The 19,226-nt window shown below is 43.1% G+C and overlaps 1 protein-coding gene across 3 annotated transcripts in view; it reads left to right on the forward strand.

The window, feature by feature from the left end:
• Nucleotides 1–19,226, forward strand: part of RAB30 (RAB30, member RAS oncogene family) — an 81,731-nt gene that overhangs the window by 53,076 nt on the left and 9,429 nt on the right. For 2 of the 3 annotated variants that reach the window (XM_068554795.1, XM_068554794.1), the window contains 2 exons: nucleotides 12,010–12,110; nucleotides 15,778–15,861. In XM_068554795.1, the coding sequence (XP_068410896.1) occupies nucleotides 12,018–12,110; nucleotides 15,778–15,861 (177 nt within the window). In that variant the 5' untranslated portion in view covers nucleotides 12,010–12,017. Of the gene's footprint in view, nucleotides 1–10,254; nucleotides 10,277–12,009; nucleotides 12,111–15,777; nucleotides 15,862–19,226 lie in introns of those variants that run through there. The other variant, XM_068554796.1, reaches the window with a different exon arrangement.

Raw genomic sequence — 19,226 nt, forward strand, 5'->3', positions numbered from 1 at the left:
AATCCCACTACTGGCATATACCCTGAGAAAACCAGAATTCAAAAAGAGGCATGTACCACAGTGTTTGTTGCAGCTCTATTTACAATAGCCAGGACATGGAAGCAACCTAAATGTCCATCGCCAGATGAATGGGTAAAGAAGATGTGGCACATATATACAATGGAATGTTACTCAGCCATAAAAAGAGATGAAATTGAGTCGTTTGTAGTGAGGTGGATGGACCTAGAGTCTGTCATACAGAGTGAAGTAAGTCAGAAAGAGAAAAACTAATACAGTATGCTAACACAAATATATGGAGTCTTAAAAAAAAAAAAAACGAAAAACTGGTAGTGATGAACCTAGTGGCAGGGCAGGAATAAAGATGTAGACATAGAGAATGGACTTGAGGACACAGGGGTGGAGGGGGAAGCTGGGGTGAAGTGAGAGTGGCATCGACATATATACACTACCGAATGTAAAATAGTTAGCTAGTGGAAAGTAGCAGCATAGCACAGGGAGATCAGCTCTGTGCTTTGCGATGACCTAGAGGGGTGGGATAGGGAGGGTGAGAGGGAGGCTCAAGAGGGAGGGGGTATGGGGTTATATGTATGCATATGGCTGGTTCACTTTGTTGTACAACAGAACCTAACACAGTATTGTGAAGCAATTATAGTCCAATAAAGATCTATTAAAAACTGTATTTTCTTCCAAGTATATATTTCATAATGTTATATCATGTTGCTCAGTAAAAGTGTAACCATTTCTCCATTGTTGGATAGAGGCTTTACTCGCTCCATTTTGGGGGTCTATTCTAAGTAATACTGGAATGTACTTTCTGTGTGCGCTTCTGTGAATAAACCTTTGTGCACATCTTGGAATCATTCCTTAGGAAAATTCCCAGAAGCAAAATTGCTAGATCAAAGAGTGTGGATGTTGTTAAGGCTTTTGATAAATATTGAAAACTTGCTAGTGAGGAAAGTTGTGCCGCTTTATACTTCACCTGCTTAGACATCACTGCCTGGGTGAGAGGTGACAAGGGCCTGAGTCAGGTTGGTGCGGTAGAGACAAAGGTAGTGCAGAGGGGAGTATTCAAGATACATTTCTGACAGCACATCTGTAGGCCTTGGCGACAAATGGCTTATGGCAGGCTGTGTGCGTGTGCATGTATGTGTGTGTTGGGGGACCAGGCTGGGGGAGAATTTCTACCCCCATCTTCCAGATAGGAATTTGCCAGGATGCAGATAAGATAATTTACAGGACAGCACCTAGCAAACTTGAGGTGCTCTATAGATGTAAAAGCTTATTGATAGTAACTACGAAATCCCACCCAAAAGGCTGTTTCAAGGATGAAATGGGCTGGTGTGTATGAAGCCTCTAAGCTCTAGGCAAATAGTCATTCTCCTGTGTTGACACAGGACCTGGCACAATCTTGGGAGATAAACTTGGGAGAATTGCTACATTTTATGACTCATCCATTTGAGTCATAGAGCACGTGGACACTTGCTTTCCTTTTCCTTTGTCTCCTGCTTCCAGTGAGGAGGGAATCAGCTTAAACAGCTGAGGGTAGGGTCCAGCCTGGAGTGACAGGGAAGGAGATACCCCCATCCTTGGTCTGCCTTGGGTCCCTAAGGCAGAGGGAAGTGCTTGGGGCTGCAGCCGTGACCTCTGGCCTCCTGGCTGGGCCTCATTGTGTGCTCACCCTGGGGGAGGAGCCTAAAGATGCTGATAATGAGGCCCTTCCGGTGGAGCCAAACAGGCGCAGGAAAGCTTCTGCAGAGGAAAGATTAGACACAATCCCCCATTTAGAGAACACGATGGGGGTGGGGTGGGGGGGAACAAACCTCTCCCCCCCTCCCCCGGAGCTCTTTGCGGGTGGTATTGTTTATTGTTGGAGGAGAACAATAGAGGGAGCCTGGCCTGGGCTTGTGCAGAAGCTGGAAACAGCAAGTTGGGTCTGGGGAAGGCCTTTTTTAGATCAGTGCAACAAACATGTTTTGCAGACTGATGCTCCCAATCTTGGAAAGGGATTAATGAGTGGTATCTTCCTTTTCCCCTGGAAATCAAGGTGCCAGTACTACCAGGTGCATCCAAGGCTCTTGGGCAGCACCTGCCCCCGGGTGCTGTGGTACAAAACAAATTAGCTCTGCCTGGGGAGTGAACTGAATGGGGGCCCAAGTGGGTCCTCAGCAGTGGCCCTCCCTCCTCCTCTCACTTCTATGTGGGAAAACACATTTGGGCTCAGGGAAGTGACACCTTCTCACTGTGGAAGGTGAAAGAGCGTTGTTTACTTAAACAAGGTTATTTGGACGTGTGCTTTGGTTAACATTCTGATGAAATGCTGTTTCTTGGATTACTTTTCATTTTTCTTCTTTGTCCGGTATCCCAAATCCATCTTGTATTTCGAGGAAATAGGAAAATATAAAAGACAATATGTACAAAGAAGAAGGTAAAATATTTTATTGTCTTGGTTTTGAAAGTAATATTGTGGAGATCTCAGGCCTACTTTATTTATTTATTTTTTTTGCATGTCTTAAAAACTATTCCCAAGGGCTGCTTTTTTTTTTTTTTCTTTTTCCTCTCTTCGAGATTCCTTTTATTGGACGTAATATCCCTCCCAATGCAAGCAAGCCAAGGGCTGCTTTTGACCTGCCTCCCATCCACGGGTCCATGCCAGCTTCCATTGGTGGTTAGGCCCGTGGCCTTGCCCAGCAGGGATTTATATTTGCAGACTTTATTTGTCCTGGCAGCAGCTCTGACTTAGAGTCAGGGGACCCACGTGTCTCTTCTGACTCTGTTGCTTGCATGCTGCGTGGCCTGAGGCAAGTCACTCTCCTACTTTCAAATGCCATTTCTGTGAAATGGGGAGAAAAGGACAGGCTTCTCCGGCTTCCTCAGGAAGATTCTGTGTCAGGGTACAGTGAGAGTAATTTCTGAGTGGTAATACATGATTTACATGGGCGAGAGTTTTGTTTTTATTAGTGACACAAATAGAGTATTTTTCTGTCTATTGGATTTGGCTGTCATACGATGGGTGCTTGGTTTTAAGGGATGTTGATGTGAAAGAGTGAGCCTACCATGTTGAGTCTCGCTGCTCTGAGACATGTTTTATTATACACCATGAACTAGAAAAAGCAACTGCAGAACCTGGGTGGGACATTCCTTCCTGAGTCTCTGTCACAGGAAGGGGTGCAGCAGGGCAGACAAAGAGAAAAACAAAAAGAGACAGAGCACCCCAAACAGATATTTTTAAAAGGGCCCCTTTCTCTGTATTAGGACAACTACCTTGCCTTTTAAGCACTATTGTAGACTGAATGAAAGGGCAGACAGAGTCTATTAAGTGTTAGAGGTTATCTTCTTTCCCAGAAAGAGCTACATACTACAGCCTCTCCAGAAGCAAACACTGTTGCTAGTTTTCTTTTGTATTTTTTGGAGATATTTTATGAATATGCAGATAAATAATTATATGCCCCTCTTTTCGTACTATACACACCATTCTCCACCTTGCTTCTTTCACTTAATGTATCTTACAGATATCCATAGTGGGCTGCGTGGTATATTGATGTATAGTTTTCACAATCTGTACAACTATTTTCCTGCTGATGGATTTAGGCTGATTTCATATTTGCTAGTACAAACATTGTTGTAATGAATATCCTACTCCATGTGTCTTCACACATGTGTACCAGCATAAGTGTAGGATAGATTCCTAGGAGTGGAATTGCTGGGTCAGAGGGGTTATAATAGCCCTTTTAGTTTTAACTCAGTATTGCCCTCCATAGAAGTTGCATTGATTTGCCTCCCACCAGCAGTATTCAATGGCCCATTTCTCTACACTCTGTCCAATACAGAGTGAATGTTGCCAATCTGATATGAAAAATGGCCTCTGATTACAAATTGATTATAGTTTTCATTATAAATTATTATTTATAATTATAAATTTATTATAGTTTGAACTTACTCAAACTATATGAGTGAGGGTGAGTTTTTTTTTTAAATGCACCATTTTAATTTCCTTCTTGTAAACTATCTGCTCATGTCTTTTGCCCTTTTTGTCTATTGGGTTATTCATTTTTTCTTATTGATTTGTAGGAACTCTTTATGCATTTAAGGAAATTAGCCCTTAGTTATATGCATTTCAGGTATTTTAGTCAGTTTATCTTTTACTGTTTTGCAATGCAGAATTTTAAAAAAATTAGTCAAATGGGTCAATATCTTTATTTTATGGCTTTGATTTTGAGCAATTCTTAGAAAGCCTGCCCCACTTTAAGATTTATATATTTATGTATATCCTGCTTTCTTCTAGCACTTTCATGTTTTCATTTTTAAAAATCCAAATCTTTAATCCATTTGGAATTTATTTTAGTATAACTCTCACAGAGTTCCAACTTAATTTTGTCACAGAAAAACATGGATTTTGAATCCTGATACTTTTACTCATTAGCTGTGTAATTTTGAACAAATAGGTTAACTTCTCTGAACCTCAGTTTCCTTATCTATATATAGGAATAATAAGCCTACCTAGAAGGAGGAGATATGGGGATATATGTATATGTATAGCTGATTCACTTTGTTATAAAGCAGAAACTAACACACCATTGTAAAGCAATTATACTCCAATAAAGATGTTAAAAAAAAATAAGCCTACCTAATGAGGTTGTTGAAAAAGTTAAATAAGATTATATATGGAAACAGCACAGTTCCTGGCACATAGTAAGTGTTCAAATCATGTTCCAAATACCCAGGAACCTGGGAAAACAGTGTGTTCACGCAAGGGGGAGAAGTTCTAGGTGCGTAGGATACAGAGGTCACCTTGCAACTCACCAGTGTGTGACTTAGGATGAATCACTTCATCACCTAAACCCTCAGTTTCCTCACCTGCCTAATGAATGATAAGAACCAGTTCTTGTTGGCAGGTCCAGATTAGATCATGTCTGTGAAAGCATTGGGTAAACTGTAAAGGGCCGTACGAAAATGCTGGGGATTATGGCCTGATGAATGAGGAGGAGCCACGGCACAGGTGGGTGTTTGCCATCCCTGGCCGAGAAGAATAATTAACTTACAGTAACTTGAAATTAGCAGCTGATGTAAAGCAAGTGAGCTGCAGCAGTTGATTAAAGTAATGTTGAGTAATTGCCTTCTAGTAATTAAGCAGTAATGAGCTTCCTGAGACAGAACCTTGTTAGAGCAAAAGACAGATCAAACAGTTCCAATTCATCGTATACTTCTTGAACACAGCCAGGGGAGTATGCAGACGCGAGTATCTTGTTGAAGCGTGGTCCTTGTCTTTAAGGACAGACAGTAGGAGCAATAGACGTGTAGGGCATGGCCCCCTCCACCAGACAGAGCACGTGGGGATATGTACTTGGAGGAGGTCCACAGTGCCCTGGGATTGTCCAGGAGGGAGAGACTCACTTGCTCAGCCCTGTGTGCCAGTCTGAACCCAGTCCCTGGAGTCTGGCCCAGATTCTGAAGAACCCCAGCTCAGTAATGCTTTCTTCAGATGTTACTTGCTGCCCTTTTTTATTCCTTGTTTGGTTGTTTTTGATGTTTCTCATGTCCTGCCCATCTTCCTCCACAGCTGGGGTTGTGCTTAGGGCCTCTGTTTCTACTAGACCTGATGAGTCAAATTTTCCCTGGGTAGGAGTTGCTAGATAAAATATAAAATGCCCAGAGACCTCCCTGGCAGTCCAGTGGTTAAGACTCCACGCTCCCAATGCAGGGGACCCGGGGTCGATCCCTGGTTGGGGAACTAAGATCCCACATACCGCAACTAAGCCCACAAGCGACAACTACTGAGCCCGCGCGCCGCAACGAAGACCCAGCTCAGCCTTAAAAAAAAAAAAAAAAAAAAAATATATATATATATATATATATATATATATATATATATATAGGATGCCCAGTTAAATTTGAATTTCAGATAAACAACTAATAATTTTATAGTATAAGTATGTCATAGGAAGTATTCGGGTCATACTTATATACTAAAAAATTATTCATAGGTCCCATGTAATATTTGGAGCAAACATATTAAGATTTATTTGTTGCTATCTGGAATTGAAATTTAACTAGGTCTCCTCTTCCTTCCTTCTTCCCTCCCTCCCTCTAGCAACCCTACCTGGGTAGCCCTGATTTCAAATGCTATAAAATAGCATTTACCACACTAATGTTTCGTGGAGGCTTAGTAGCAAGCGATGTTAAAAGGTATTAATATAAGTAAAGATTTTTCAGCTAAAGTCATGTTTGGTAAATCCTGGATTAAACAGTTAGCCAGTTTTCTTCATTGTGGAAATTTTCAAAACCTTTTAAATCTCCAACATTGGGTTATAGTATTTAGTATTTCTCAGAGTTATGTCACTATCTTCCCCCTCCCCCTTCCTGAGTTTTTAGGGTCATAGGAGCAAATGTTGAGTGAATGCTGATGGGCATTCTGGGTGTCCATTCTTTTTATAGACCGTGAGTTCTGATTCTGGGTTTTGGGAAAATAGCACTCTGTAGAAAACAAAAAAACTTTTTGTAATATTATGATTGTTTTTGTTTAAAAAATCCATAAATTAAAAAAACACATAGATGTGAGAATATATATATTAAAAAAACTAGAAGGATGTATGCCAAAATATTAACTGTACTTACCCCCAGGCGGGGTGTGGGTAGGGAAAAAGATTTTCCCCAGGTGATTTTCTTTCCTTTTTGTTTGGCTATGTGCTCTGAGGTCAGTATATGTGACTCTTGTCAGAGGGTTAAGGAAAAAAAATTTTTTTTGATTATTATATATATATATTTTTAACATCTTTATTGGAGTATAATTGCTTTACAATGGTGTGTTAGTTTCTGCTTTATAACAAAGTGAATCAGTTATACATATACATGTTCCCATATCTCTTCCCTCTTGTGTCTCCCTCCCTCCCACCCTCCCTATCCCACCCCTCTAGGTGGTCACAAAGCACAGAGCTGATCTCCCTGTGCTATGCGGCTGCTTCCCACTAGCTATCTATTTTACATTTGGTAGTGATTATTATATTTTTTAAAACATTTGATTATTATACATTTGATTATGTATCACTTTTCCATATATTACCTGATTTGCCTCTCAAGCAACTCAGTGGTGTAGGTTCTAATACTATCCCGATTTTAGGGATGAGGAAACTTTACACGGCTCTCTGGCAGACCCAGGTCTCTTGGTTTCCTTCAGCACTCATACTGCCTCTTTGGGTTAGAGAAGGGGCAGCACACGCCGTCCTGGGGGAGGGGCTGTCCTGGGGGAGGGGCTGTCCTGGGGAGGGGCTGTCCTAGGAGGGGCCCTGGCGCCTGTTCACCCAACCCCTCCGTTTATAGACCAAGGTTGAGAGCTTGAAAGAGAAAAGGACCTGTGTGAGACACACGGTTTTTGAACAAGGACAAGTCCCCCGAGTATCATTTTCTTGGGCAGGGGCTGGGGGGCAGAAGGCAGGGCAGGGATCTGGCCCTGTGTTCACCAGAAGCCTTGACTTTATCTGTTACCCTGAGCCCAAAAGGGCAAGGGGAAAAAATGTTCTGATGTACAACAGTGAATACAGTTTGTTTTGTTTTTTAAAAAGGTCACTTTGATAAATGGTTTATGTTGCCAAATCACATTGCTTAGAATGTTTTCTTTTCTTTTAAGCTTTTTCATAGTACATTTTGTTTCCTTATCTTTTTTAAACTCATTTTCTTCTTTTCTTCATCTATTTTTCCTTTTTTGAATCTTCTGTACATATCCATTTATTTAGAGCTATTGTGCTGATGATATTTGAGGTTTGGCTTGTTTATCTGAGTAGTGTTCCCGTTTATGTTCCCTGTGCCGATACTGGGTTACAGGGACAAATGGTGACTGAACTGTGGGTGTGGTTTTCAAGGGAAAGTCTGGGTCCAGCTCCTAAAAGAGACCTGGGCTTGGAGGGCATCACGAGGAACTGTGCTTGTATGACCTAGAATCAGTGTGTGGTCCTTTCAGTGTGGGTGCGTTGCTCCTAGACTAGGGAGGTTCCAGAACACTGCAGCTCCAAGGGACCTTGGGGCACATTCAACTGACCCTGCAGCCCTCATGACAGTTATAGCAACGCTGTCAACCATGAGGCAGGGGGCAGCAGTATCCTGTTTCAGTAGGAGCGGGGCTCTGGAGTCAGATGGGTCTGTCTTTGGGTCCCGGTCCTGAGACTAAGTAGCTGCATGACTTTAGGATAAACTCTTTGTGCCGGTTTCCTCTGCTATGATTAGGGATGGTAATCATAGTACCCTACCTCATATGGTTGTTGTGAGGATTAAATGAGTGAATACATGTAGAAGAATACCTGGCACATAATAAACATTGAATTAAGTGTCAGCTATTATTAACAATAATAGAATATACAGTTCTTAGAACTGTGCTTGGCCAGTAGCATATCTTGTGACATGTTTGCTCCCCAGACAAGGTGCAACTTTTGTTGTCAGTTTTAGGGCTGCGTGTAACTAACTGCCACTGAGTGGGATCCCCCTCCTCGGATGCTGTCTCATCACTTGGTGATTGGTGATGCCTGAGCTGTTACATTACTTCCCAAACAGAAAGGCTTCCTCAGAGCGTAGTTTCCAGAGATTCTTGTGAGCTTTTCATCCAGCAATGTGTTTTCTATTAGAAACAGAACAGTAACCACAGCCAGTAACCTGGAGTTTACAGTCCAGCCTTAGCCACAGGCAGCCTGCATTTTTAGAGACCAGACACTTTTTCCCCCAGAAGTTTATTTTAAAAAACATTCAACGGAGCATTGAAGTGATTTCTTGTAGAAAGGAGAAGGGCCTTCACTTTTAGTCTGTGGCTTGCTCCAGGTGGTCACTACCCGTGACTTGACTATGAACGTGACTCTGGCCACGTAACTCTTTGCCTTCCTTCCCTGAAGGTGCATAATTTGGGCACTGCTGACCTTCTCTTAGGAGCCCTGTTTCTCAGGTCTTTATTTTTGGACATTCTTCTCTCGATTCTCTGCTTTGTTTCTTTGACCTCTGCCAAAGATGGAGAAATAAATGTGTTGCAAACGATCTAAGCACAGAAAAAGAATGTGGCCCAGTACTGTGTTCTCTTTTTGTTGACTTAGGAAGTAGTGAGTTGTGGTCCGTGTATGAGCCACGGAGCCTCACATCCTGCTCTCCTTGCACCTAGCCCTGAGATTTATTTCCTTTCCACTTTTAACAGCTTTATTGACTTTTAATCCCTGCGTTTTTAGCCAGAGTCTGACCTTGATTCTTATTTAAACTGCTACAGTGTGGTAGAAAGAGTTCTGGATTTGAAGCCAGAGGGGAAGAGAAAAAGGAAATCACACTTATTGAGTCTTACCCTTCATCATTCAATTTCTTCAGATCTTTCTTAAGATGCTATTATAAGCCAGGCATTGTGAAGGGCTCCGTAGGGCAGTGCTTCAGGGATGTGGGAGCTGGACCCAGGCTATCTGTGTTTGAATTTCACTTCCATCAGTGAAGTGGGACCCACCGTTAAGTAGGACCTTAATGACTTCTTAGTTAACTTCTCCTGTGCCTCAGTCTCCTCATCTGTCAAGTTAGAATGCTAATAGTGTCCACCTGATAGGAGTGTTGTGAGGATCAATGAGTTAATAATAAAGAATGAGGTGATGATGATGATGACGGTGACAATGACGATGATAGAGAGGGGCTGGGGTCAGGACTCAGTCAGACAGAGACTTCACTACTCTCATGCTGCTCACCGTGTGTGTGCGCGTGCGCGTGCAAGCTGAGGGATGATCTTGGAGTGTGAGACACATATAAATAATTAAGTACAGTAAAACTTGTTGAGTGTTACTATAGGGTGGGGGAGGGGATTGTGGGAGCATATGGCAGTGAGACGTCTTTTGATGGCATGTATACCTTCTGAACTTGAAGTCTGGCTGTTACCTTTATGACTTTGGGTGACCCTCAATTTACTCACCTGCGAAACAGTTAACATAAAATACCAGCCTCATAAACTTGTAAAAACAAATGGAAATAGACATAAAGTGCCAAGTATAGTGCCTGGCATATAGTGAGTTCAGTGACCGTTTATGGACCCAGATTCTTGACAGAGGGATATTTTTCCTTCACAGTCCCAGTGAACAGAGACAGAACCCCCTGGGGTGCCACCTGCACGTTGGCTTGGCTGTCAGTCATCTTTCCAAGGATCGCTGGAATCTGCATAGAAACCACCTTTGTACACAGGGAATCTACTCCCCTGGCTCCTTCACAAGTCTCAGTGCAGTGGACTCTCCTTCCATCCTTCCACCCTGCAACCCTCAGCCCTTTGAGCTTCAGCTGGCTGGTAGGAGTGACGCCGGGCTGCTCTAGCCTCCCCGGCACCCTTACCGTCTTGGGCTCGCCGATCATCCTTTTCCTCTTCCTCCAGAGTCCCTCGGGCTTGCTCTGCCTTCACCTTATGAAATGAACTCCGCTTCTGGTTTTTTCAATTTTATTTAACTTTGTTATTGTTTTTTAAAAATTTATTTATTTTATTTATTTATTTTTGGCTATGTTGAGCCTTCGTTGCTGTGCGCGGGCTTTCTCTCTAGTTGCGACGAGCGGGAGCTACTCTTCATTGTGGTGCGCGGGCTTCTCATTGTGGTGGCTTCTCTTGTTGCAGAGCACGGGCTCCAGGCATGCGGGCTTCAGTAGTTGTGGCACGTGGGCTCAGTACTTGTGGTTTGCAGGCTTTAGAGCGCAGGCTCAGTAGTTGTGGTGCACGGGCTTAGTTGCTTTGCGGCATGTGGGATCTTTCCGAACCAGGGCTGGAACCCATGTCGCCTGCATTGGCAGGTGGATTCTCAACCACTGCGCCACCAGGGAAGCCCTGTTATTGTTTTTGAACTTTTCTCATGTTGGTTTCAAGGGCAGAGACTGTCTCATCTCTGTATTTCCTATGGTGACTAGCACAGTGCTGTAGTAGGTACTCAATAGACAATAATTGTTTTTATCAGGATAGGGCTTTATGGGTAACCAAGGCTCTTTTGTATAGTTGTTTTTTTTTTTTCTTTCAAATCTGCACCACAGTCCTCTGAAGTAGACAGAGCAGGTAGTATTCTTTTTAGCGCAATTAAGAAACTAAGGCCTACACTTCAGCCATAGGTCCATTAATTAATTATTTAATTCTACAGAGTAGATATTTACTAAGCGTAACTCTGTCCCATGGGCTAGGAAAATAGAGCTGAAAGACATCATCCCTTCCCTCAAGGATGAGGCAGACGTTTGAACAAATAATTGTATGAAGTTTCAGCACAGAGGAACGATGAACGTGTTTATTGGGGGAAGATCAGCGAAAAACTGAGAGAGAAAGAGATGCTTGCATTGGTCCTTAAAGGGTTGACTTCACAACACAGAAAGGGTGGGCGGAAGGGCATCCCAGGTAGAGGAAATACCATGTACACAGCCTATGGGAATGAAAAGACCAGCACCTTGGGAGATACTGCAGCATCAGCAAGGCTGGCAGGAGGTGTATAGCAGCGGGGTGGTGATAGAAGGGAAGATGGCGGTCACTCGGTCACTCCCACTGGTAAGACCCCAAGACCCCCAGGACTTGCAGGAGACTGGAAGCTTCCTCCCTTTGTTCAGTCTCCCAGTTTCTAGCCCTTCTTCCCAGAGGTACTCACAGCACGTACATAAACTACCTTTCAGCTTTGGATGGGCTCCCCTTCGCTCTGCTTCCTTGCACCCCCAGCTTGTCTGCACAGAGATTTGCAATCTCCTTTTGTTGCTAAAAGAAAACATCTTATCACATGAGAGACCTGTGACCTGACTGCTTGGAAGAATAAAGTTTACCAGGTGAAATGACATCTGTGTCATTTGCTCTTTGTGGCGTGAGGTGACTGGGAAGGAATAAAGTCCGTCTGTGACCAAACACCTGTGTTCCTCTCTCGCTGGCAGGGTCACCAGAGGGGAGCGTTAAATTGCTCCTCAAATGAGTCAGCCCTGTTGTTCCCGAGGAGACGGGCTGGTGCAGCTTGAGCTCTGTGGGCAAGTCTGACCAGGCCCATCTCACTCGTGCCTGTGTTTGCCTTGCAGCTGTGTAAATGAGTATGGAAGATTATGATTTCCTGTTTAAAATTGTTTTAATCGGCAATGCTGGTGTGGGGAAGACGTGCCTAGTCCGACGGTTCACTCAGGTAAGAACTCTGAAGTCTGGGGTCGGGTTTTTCCGTCTGGCCTTCGGGGTTAGGGGATCCTGACAGGATGAGTGAGTGGTACCCACGCCAGCCTCTTGGCTGCCATTGCTTAATGAGCCCTTTGCAAGTGTACCAGCTCCATAGCCTAGTCTAGAGGGTTTTTTTCCTACATTTAAAAATTTTCATCTTATTTGAAGTCTCAGCAGCGGTGAACATGACCACTGTTTTCTCTGTGAAATATCCTTTGCTCTTTCCTTTCTTTTCTTTTGACTTTTTTAAAAATTGAAGTATAGTTGACGTACAATATTATGTTACAGGTGTACAACATAGTGATTCACCATTTTTAAAGGTTATACTCCATTTATAGTTATTATAAGATGTTGGCTGTATTCCCAGTGTTGTAAAATATATCCTCACAGCTTATTTATTTTATACGTAAGAGTTCGTATAGACTAGAGTTTCTGAACCGTCTCCAGGGAGCACGGCTCAGTGGGTCTCCACCAGCCCTCCCACGCCTCTCGTGGCTTCTTTTAGTGAAAGCGGTTAGTGGTTTTGCTTTCAGTCCGCAGTATCAAAAATAGCTTATCAGATAAAAAAAGAAAGATTACTGTCAATAATAATCCAAAGGTGGAAACAAATGAATCTGGATGTCAAGTTAAACCTAAATGTTAACTTTTTAAAAACTCAAATTCAAATTAAACCACTCAAGCTCCCTGCTGATGCCCTCTCAGTTCCTCCCAGAAAACTGATCAAATCGTTTTGGTTTAGAACCAGATATGCTGATTTTTCTAATCTGTTCCACGGGAATGAAATGAGAACAGTGAAGGACTATTTGAACTAAATTAAATGTTCCCTCTGGGTTGAGTCCTTATCGTTTGTTCTAAGTACAAGTTCTCTTTGGGGCTGCCCTTTTGAGAATTACTGCCAGAGATTATATACCTGATTTCACACAGAAATGGGTGGGAAATCATTCTGAGGTTGACCTTCTTCTGTGTTTTCCTGGAAAATTATGAATGGCATCCTTTTCAGGATTTATCATGCATGCATCTTGCATTTTCATAAAGTGCTAATGGGGAAGGTTGAGAATAGCTCTTCTGTCTAAGGCATAGGGCAACCTGGTGCCCAGGAGAGAACACTGGCTCGAGAGTGGAGACACAGGCCCTCGTCCCAGCTCTTGCCCCGTGAGCCTGGGGAAATTCCGCCCCCTTGCTGAGCCTTCCTGCCTCCCTGTGATCTCCAAGGCCCCTTCTACCTCTGACAGTCTGTGGTTCTCTGGAAAACTGGAGAGACAGATTGGATAACACAAACAGCTTGAGGGCAGAGAGTCATCTTTGGAAATGTCAAGGTTTTTCCCATGATAATGAACGCAGAATAGGACTTTTTACTAAGCCATGGCCTGGTGAAATCAAAAGTAACAAGCTGACAGGCATCTGGGCTCAGTCAACCGCCATGGCGTAATATTGGAAACTCCAACTGGTTTTACTTCCCCCTACCATTAGTAACCTTTCTGCTTTTGGCAGGAGGACAAGACTGCAGAGATGTAAAGTTTTCAGTCCTTTTGTCAGAAGTTCCCTTGACCTTGTCTAATTACTGAAAGTTCCCTTAGAGACTTTTCAGCCCACTCTTCTCGTTTTATAGGTAAACAACTCAGGTCTTAGAGGGATGAAATGACTTATTATCATCTCATATCATGTTAGTGGCAAGGCTAGGATTAGAATCCAGATCTTCTGGTTCACAGCGTGATATTTTTTATCTTTCACATGTTCTAACCTCTGAGACCATAGGAGTCTGGCTTTTCTTTTTAAAAGCATAATTCTTGTCATTAGGGGTAAAAATACTTTGATTTTTTTTTTTTTTTTAAAGAAATTCACGTTCTTTTATTTATTTATTTATGACTGTGTTGAGTCTTCGTTTCTGTGCGAGGGCTTTCTCTAGTTGTGGCAAGTGGGGACCACTCTTCATCGCGGTGCGCGGGCCTCTCACCATCGCGGCCTCTCTTGTTGCGGAGCACAGGCTCCAGACGCGCAGGCTCAGTAATTGTGGCTCACGGGCCCAGTTGCTCCGTGGCATGTGGGATCTTCCCAGACCAGGGCTCGAACCCGTGTCCCCTGCATTGGCAGGCAGATTCTCAACCACTGCGCCACCAGGGAAGCCCTAAAAATACTTTGATTTTTAAACAGTAATTTTTACCAATAAGCACACCACCCCTTATTTTTCTTTTCTGTTTACTTTTTACCCCTCCCAGTCCCTCAACTCCCCCCAAAGTTCATATTTCATAGACAGGATTATGTTTAGTTTTGTTATTTAGTAGACAGTTAAAATGAATTGGATTCAGCTGTTTTTGAGGCATGAGGAATTGGGAAACGAAATGATGAGGGAGACACTGGGAAGGATTTGTTTTATTTTTTGGCATTTGTTATACTGCAAAACAGCTGGAGCTATAAACTTGAAGCTTGGCAGCCTTGTGTTTGAGCCAAACCAAAATAGAAGAAAATTGATTCAATATTTGTAAGCAAAGTTATGAATGTTTATATTTACATCTTTTGCAGACGTGCAGTGGAACAGTTTCTGTTGGTTTGATGCTCAGTCTTTTAAGTTCAAACTTTAATTAAAGAACTCTCTTGTTAGGGAATGGACTTAATTAAAGATGCCCCAGTCTTAGCTCCCAGAGCTAATAAAGTCCATTTTACTTTAATTTCTGGAAATTCTGGAGTATGAATGTGAAGAGGGAAGAGAAACTAGGTGAAGGGTTCTTTCTTGATAGAATTCCTTCCACCTTCAACTCCCTCCCTAAGCTTAGGGAAGTATTATGTGACATTAAATTACATTATACATGTAATTTTACTAAAATCATACCTTTCTAGTTCAGCTTCCAATTTGACGTAAAGCTTTGTTTTGAAATACTTACATCAGACCAGAGAGAAGGACTGGTTTGCCTAAGGTCACTCAGAGATCCTTAGGCTGCTGCCTCCTGGTTTGGTGCTATTTCTACTATACTGTCTCCCTGGATGACTGCTTTTCTTCAGTTATCTTCCCAGGGTCATTGGCCCTGATCTCATATAGTTATATCTGTATGGTACAGAAATAGTTATCACTGTCAGGGCAGACGGAAATTCAAAGGGTCACTGTCTCATTCATGTTTCTTGTGTTGAGTTCTTGTTTCTTTTTTCATCTTGGTTGTTCACCCCCATGGCTGTCCATGCCCTAGACTAATAGCCAGTTTTAATCTTCCTTGATCTTACCTTTTAGAGCACCTGTCCATTTTGCCCCCACCCAGACCATCCCGATCTCATCCCTGCAGCTCCGTGTCTTATCCTTGAGTCTGATTTTTCTGTTTCATTCTTTGAAGTCAGTTCCCCCGTCCTTTCCCAGTTCTCTTCCTTTACCCTCTCTGTCTGCTTCCTCCTTTCTTTGTCCCCCTTTCCCCTTCCTTCTTCTTTCAGCATTTCTCTCTCCCCCATTCACCCTCCTTTCTCCTCCCCTCAAAACATACACACAAAGTTAAATTAAACAGGGTTCCCATGACACTAACCAGAGTTCTCTCTTCTACCAGTTAACTCAGCCAAAGGAAGGAGCTGGCGATGGGTAGTAATGGGGTGGGGTGGGGGGAGAATCTCATTTAATTGAAAGATTTGCTTATTGTTATTTTCTATTATTTCTGCTTTAGGGTCTTTTCCCCCCAGGACAAGGGGCCACAATTGGAGTTGATTTTATGATTAAGACAGTGGAGATTAATGGTGAAAAAGTAAAGGTAAGATACTAAGTGTTCAATAAGGGTTTCATTGTGTTCTGTGAGAGGAAGTAGTGTTTTCACAACATTTATTAAATCACCTAATGGAAACCCACAGTGAAAATAACATACTCAGCCATGGCAGCTTATTTCCAAACAGAGTTCCTCTCTTCCGTTTATAGGGGCAGGAAGGGGTTATGGGTGATGTGTTTACAAATGGGAAGACAGCGAGAGAAGAGCTAAGGCAAGTTTGTCCTGTCTCTTGTCATGTCAGACTTCCCTGGTGGTCCAGTGGTTAAGACTCTGTGCTTCCACTGCAGGGGGCATGGGTTCGATCCCTGGTCAGAGGACTAAGATCCTGCATGCTGTGTGGCATGGCCAAAAAAAAAAACAAGGAAGAAATTTTTTGGGGGGATCCCTTGAGTTGGGCCATTATGAAAAGCTATTTCTTCTTCTTCTTTTTTTTTTAAATTGGAGTATGATTGCTTTACTATGTTGTGTTAGTTTCTGTTGTACAATAAAGTGAATCAGCTATGTGTATACATATATCCTTTCCCTCTTGGACCTCCCTTCCCCCACCCCCATCCCACCCATCTAGGTCATCACAGAGCACGGACCTGAGCTCCCTGTTTCTTCTTAATAGCAGCTTCATGAAAGAGCCTCCCGATTCCTACATTCACTATGGGTCATTCTGTTGTATGAATCATTTATTAGAATTATTCTGTCTACCACCCTACCCCTATCCCTAGTAAGGGAGAAATACTAAATGAGGGGTCCAGGAAGGGTCCATGATCTGCCCCGTCCCCTTTGTGGCCTCTGGATGGTTTGGTACCTGTATGAGCTATGGTGTCTGAGTTCAGTAACAGGAGAAGGGAGGTAGTATTTTTCGAGTGCCTAATATGCATCAATCCCCCTGCTACCTGTTTTTACATTTAACTTAATCCTTATTGTAAACTCTGTGAGGTAAGTGATAAATTGTCTTCATTTTATAGTTTTCAGAGAGGTTGAGTGACTTATTTATCCACGGCTACACAGTTTAGCAAGGGAGGTAGGCAGGATCTGAACCGGTTTTGTGTGGGCCAGTGCACCCCACTGCCTCCCTGGCAGGGGTCTCTACTGCTCTGAGAGCAGGGGAGAATGAAGGCATAGTAAGCCCATTATCTCGGAGCAAGGAAAGAGGGAGGTGATGGAAAGAAGTGTGCAGTAAGACTAAATTACTTGGGGGACTTCCCTGGCGGTCCAGTGGTTAAGTCTCTGTGCTTCCACTGCAGGGGGCATGGGTTCGATCCCTGGTCAGGGAACTAAGATCTCACACGCCGTGTGGTGTGGCCAAAAAAGAAGAAAAAAAAAAAGACTAAATTACTTGGAAGGAGGGTAGAGATACTGATCTTTGGCACTGTGCCCCTCAAGAGTTAGTGAAATTCCACGGTCAGATCTTTCAGAGCTGAGTCCCATGGAAAGAAGGGATGACCCTGGCATCAGCAGCACAGTGAGAACCATGGCATCAGAGTTCCAGCCAGATCCCAACCTCAGCATCCCAAGTTTGAGTCCATGTCACTTGCATCCTTCTCCCATAGGTACCTGCACTCCCACCTTCAGATGCCTCAGGAAGGGCAGAGAAGCTACGGGGTGCTCTTACAGCATGTCACAGACATACAGAGATGTGTTTAGGATGAGGCTCCTGAGTGGGGGACAGAAGATTTCCTAGTGTCTCTTCCAGCCCTGACTCTTCAAAGGGGTTTTTTTTACTGCAAAGACATCTACACCAAATACAATAGTGATGGAGAGCTGGGGGCTCTGGAAAATAAAAGCAGGGTGTGGAATCCACATAAATGCCGACTGGAAAGCTCAGAAAAACTGTGCATTGGGGTGGTGAGAAGGAGCTGGGTGGGGAGAGAAGGGAGCCAGGAGTGTGCATTCAAGAGGCGGCGGCAGGAAGAGCCACTTGTAGTTCTCTCTTGTTCCAGCAGAGGCAGGTGGTGCCATCCCAAGGAGCTGGGTTAAGATAACTTCTGTTTTAGGCATTTTATTTCCAGATATTTGGGTTTCCCATTTATATACATATATATGTATGAGTTCATTCCTTTGACCAGAAGGGTTCATGCCTGCCATGTGCCAGGCCCTGGGAATAGATAGCAGTGAATAAGAAAGAGTCCCCATTGTTAAAGAGCAGGCTTATTTTTCCTTCCTGAATCCCGATTTAGGTATTACATTTATGCCACTTTCCGTGAACCATAACCTCATTTTTAAGTACTTATTATACTCAGCTAAAATCCATCTTTTTATAGCATCTAACTCTACCACGAGACCACAGGCTCCCCAAGAACAAGGTTTATATCTTACTCATCTTTGTATCACAGCACAGTGCCCGTTCCCATCATCACTTTAGGCCTCTGGACCTTCGTCTATGAGAAGTGAGAGTTGGTTCATCTCCGAAATCCAGTCCTAATTAATTTGCCTGCGATTTTTTCTAGCCGTATATGTAGAATCAAGATAGAAAATGACCCTCTTCAACCACATTAGTCCAAGGGTCTCATTAACACTTGGACACGTGAGGAGAGCAGTCCAGGCTTCACTAAGGAAGCAGTTGTTGTCTTATTATTGTTGGTGTTCTTTAACATTTACTGAATACCTCTTCTTGGTGAGAGTTAAGTGTCTTTTTGCTAGTAGTTTGCAGGCTTTCTCAGGGCCCCATAGAGCCAATGGAAAGAGAATCCACCCGTGGTTTGTACAGGATCACCCACCTGGCGAGTGGCAGGGCAGGACCAGAACCCCGGTTTCTCTCCTGACTGCTCTTCATCCACCCTCAGCCTCTCCTACAAGTCCCATTCTTTCTAGGATGACTCCCAACATCACAGGCAGCTAAGCAAAGGTGTTAGAAAGATTCTCATAGCTATTAAGTCTTAGTGCCAAATCAGTAGAGGCAAAGTTGAGGAAGAGGCCCTTCTCTTAAAGTGGTCTGTATTATGAAGGTGACCTTGGGTAGAAAATATAATTAAAACTTATATAGAATTTTCTCCTAACCACTGATTTTTTTTAGCCTATCATAAATTAATGAGTAATAAGCAAAACTCTAAGCTCAGTCTATGACATTTTAACCTTAGGAGATTAATTGTAATAGAAGTAGAAGATTTGCTGGATTTTTCTCTCATCAGGTATATATTGCATAGATAGGAAAGTCTTGAAAGTATGCATATGTATTTCCTCTTTCAGCCATCTGTCCATCCTTTCATTTATCCAGCCATCCTGTGTTAGAGTGGATGCTTTGTGCCAGGCACTGTGTTAGGTAAAGCATCTTTGTTCCCTAGTAACTTACTGTCATCTTGCTGAAACGTTTCATCTGTGAAATCTTCTTTAATACTCTGCTAATCATTTAAGCAGAATGA

Source organism: Eschrichtius robustus, chromosome 11 (assembly GCF_028021215.1).
Source record: "Eschrichtius robustus isolate mEscRob2 chromosome 11, mEscRob2.pri, whole genome shotgun sequence".
Lineage (NCBI taxonomy): Eukaryota > Metazoa > Chordata > Mammalia > Artiodactyla > Eschrichtiidae > Eschrichtius > Eschrichtius robustus.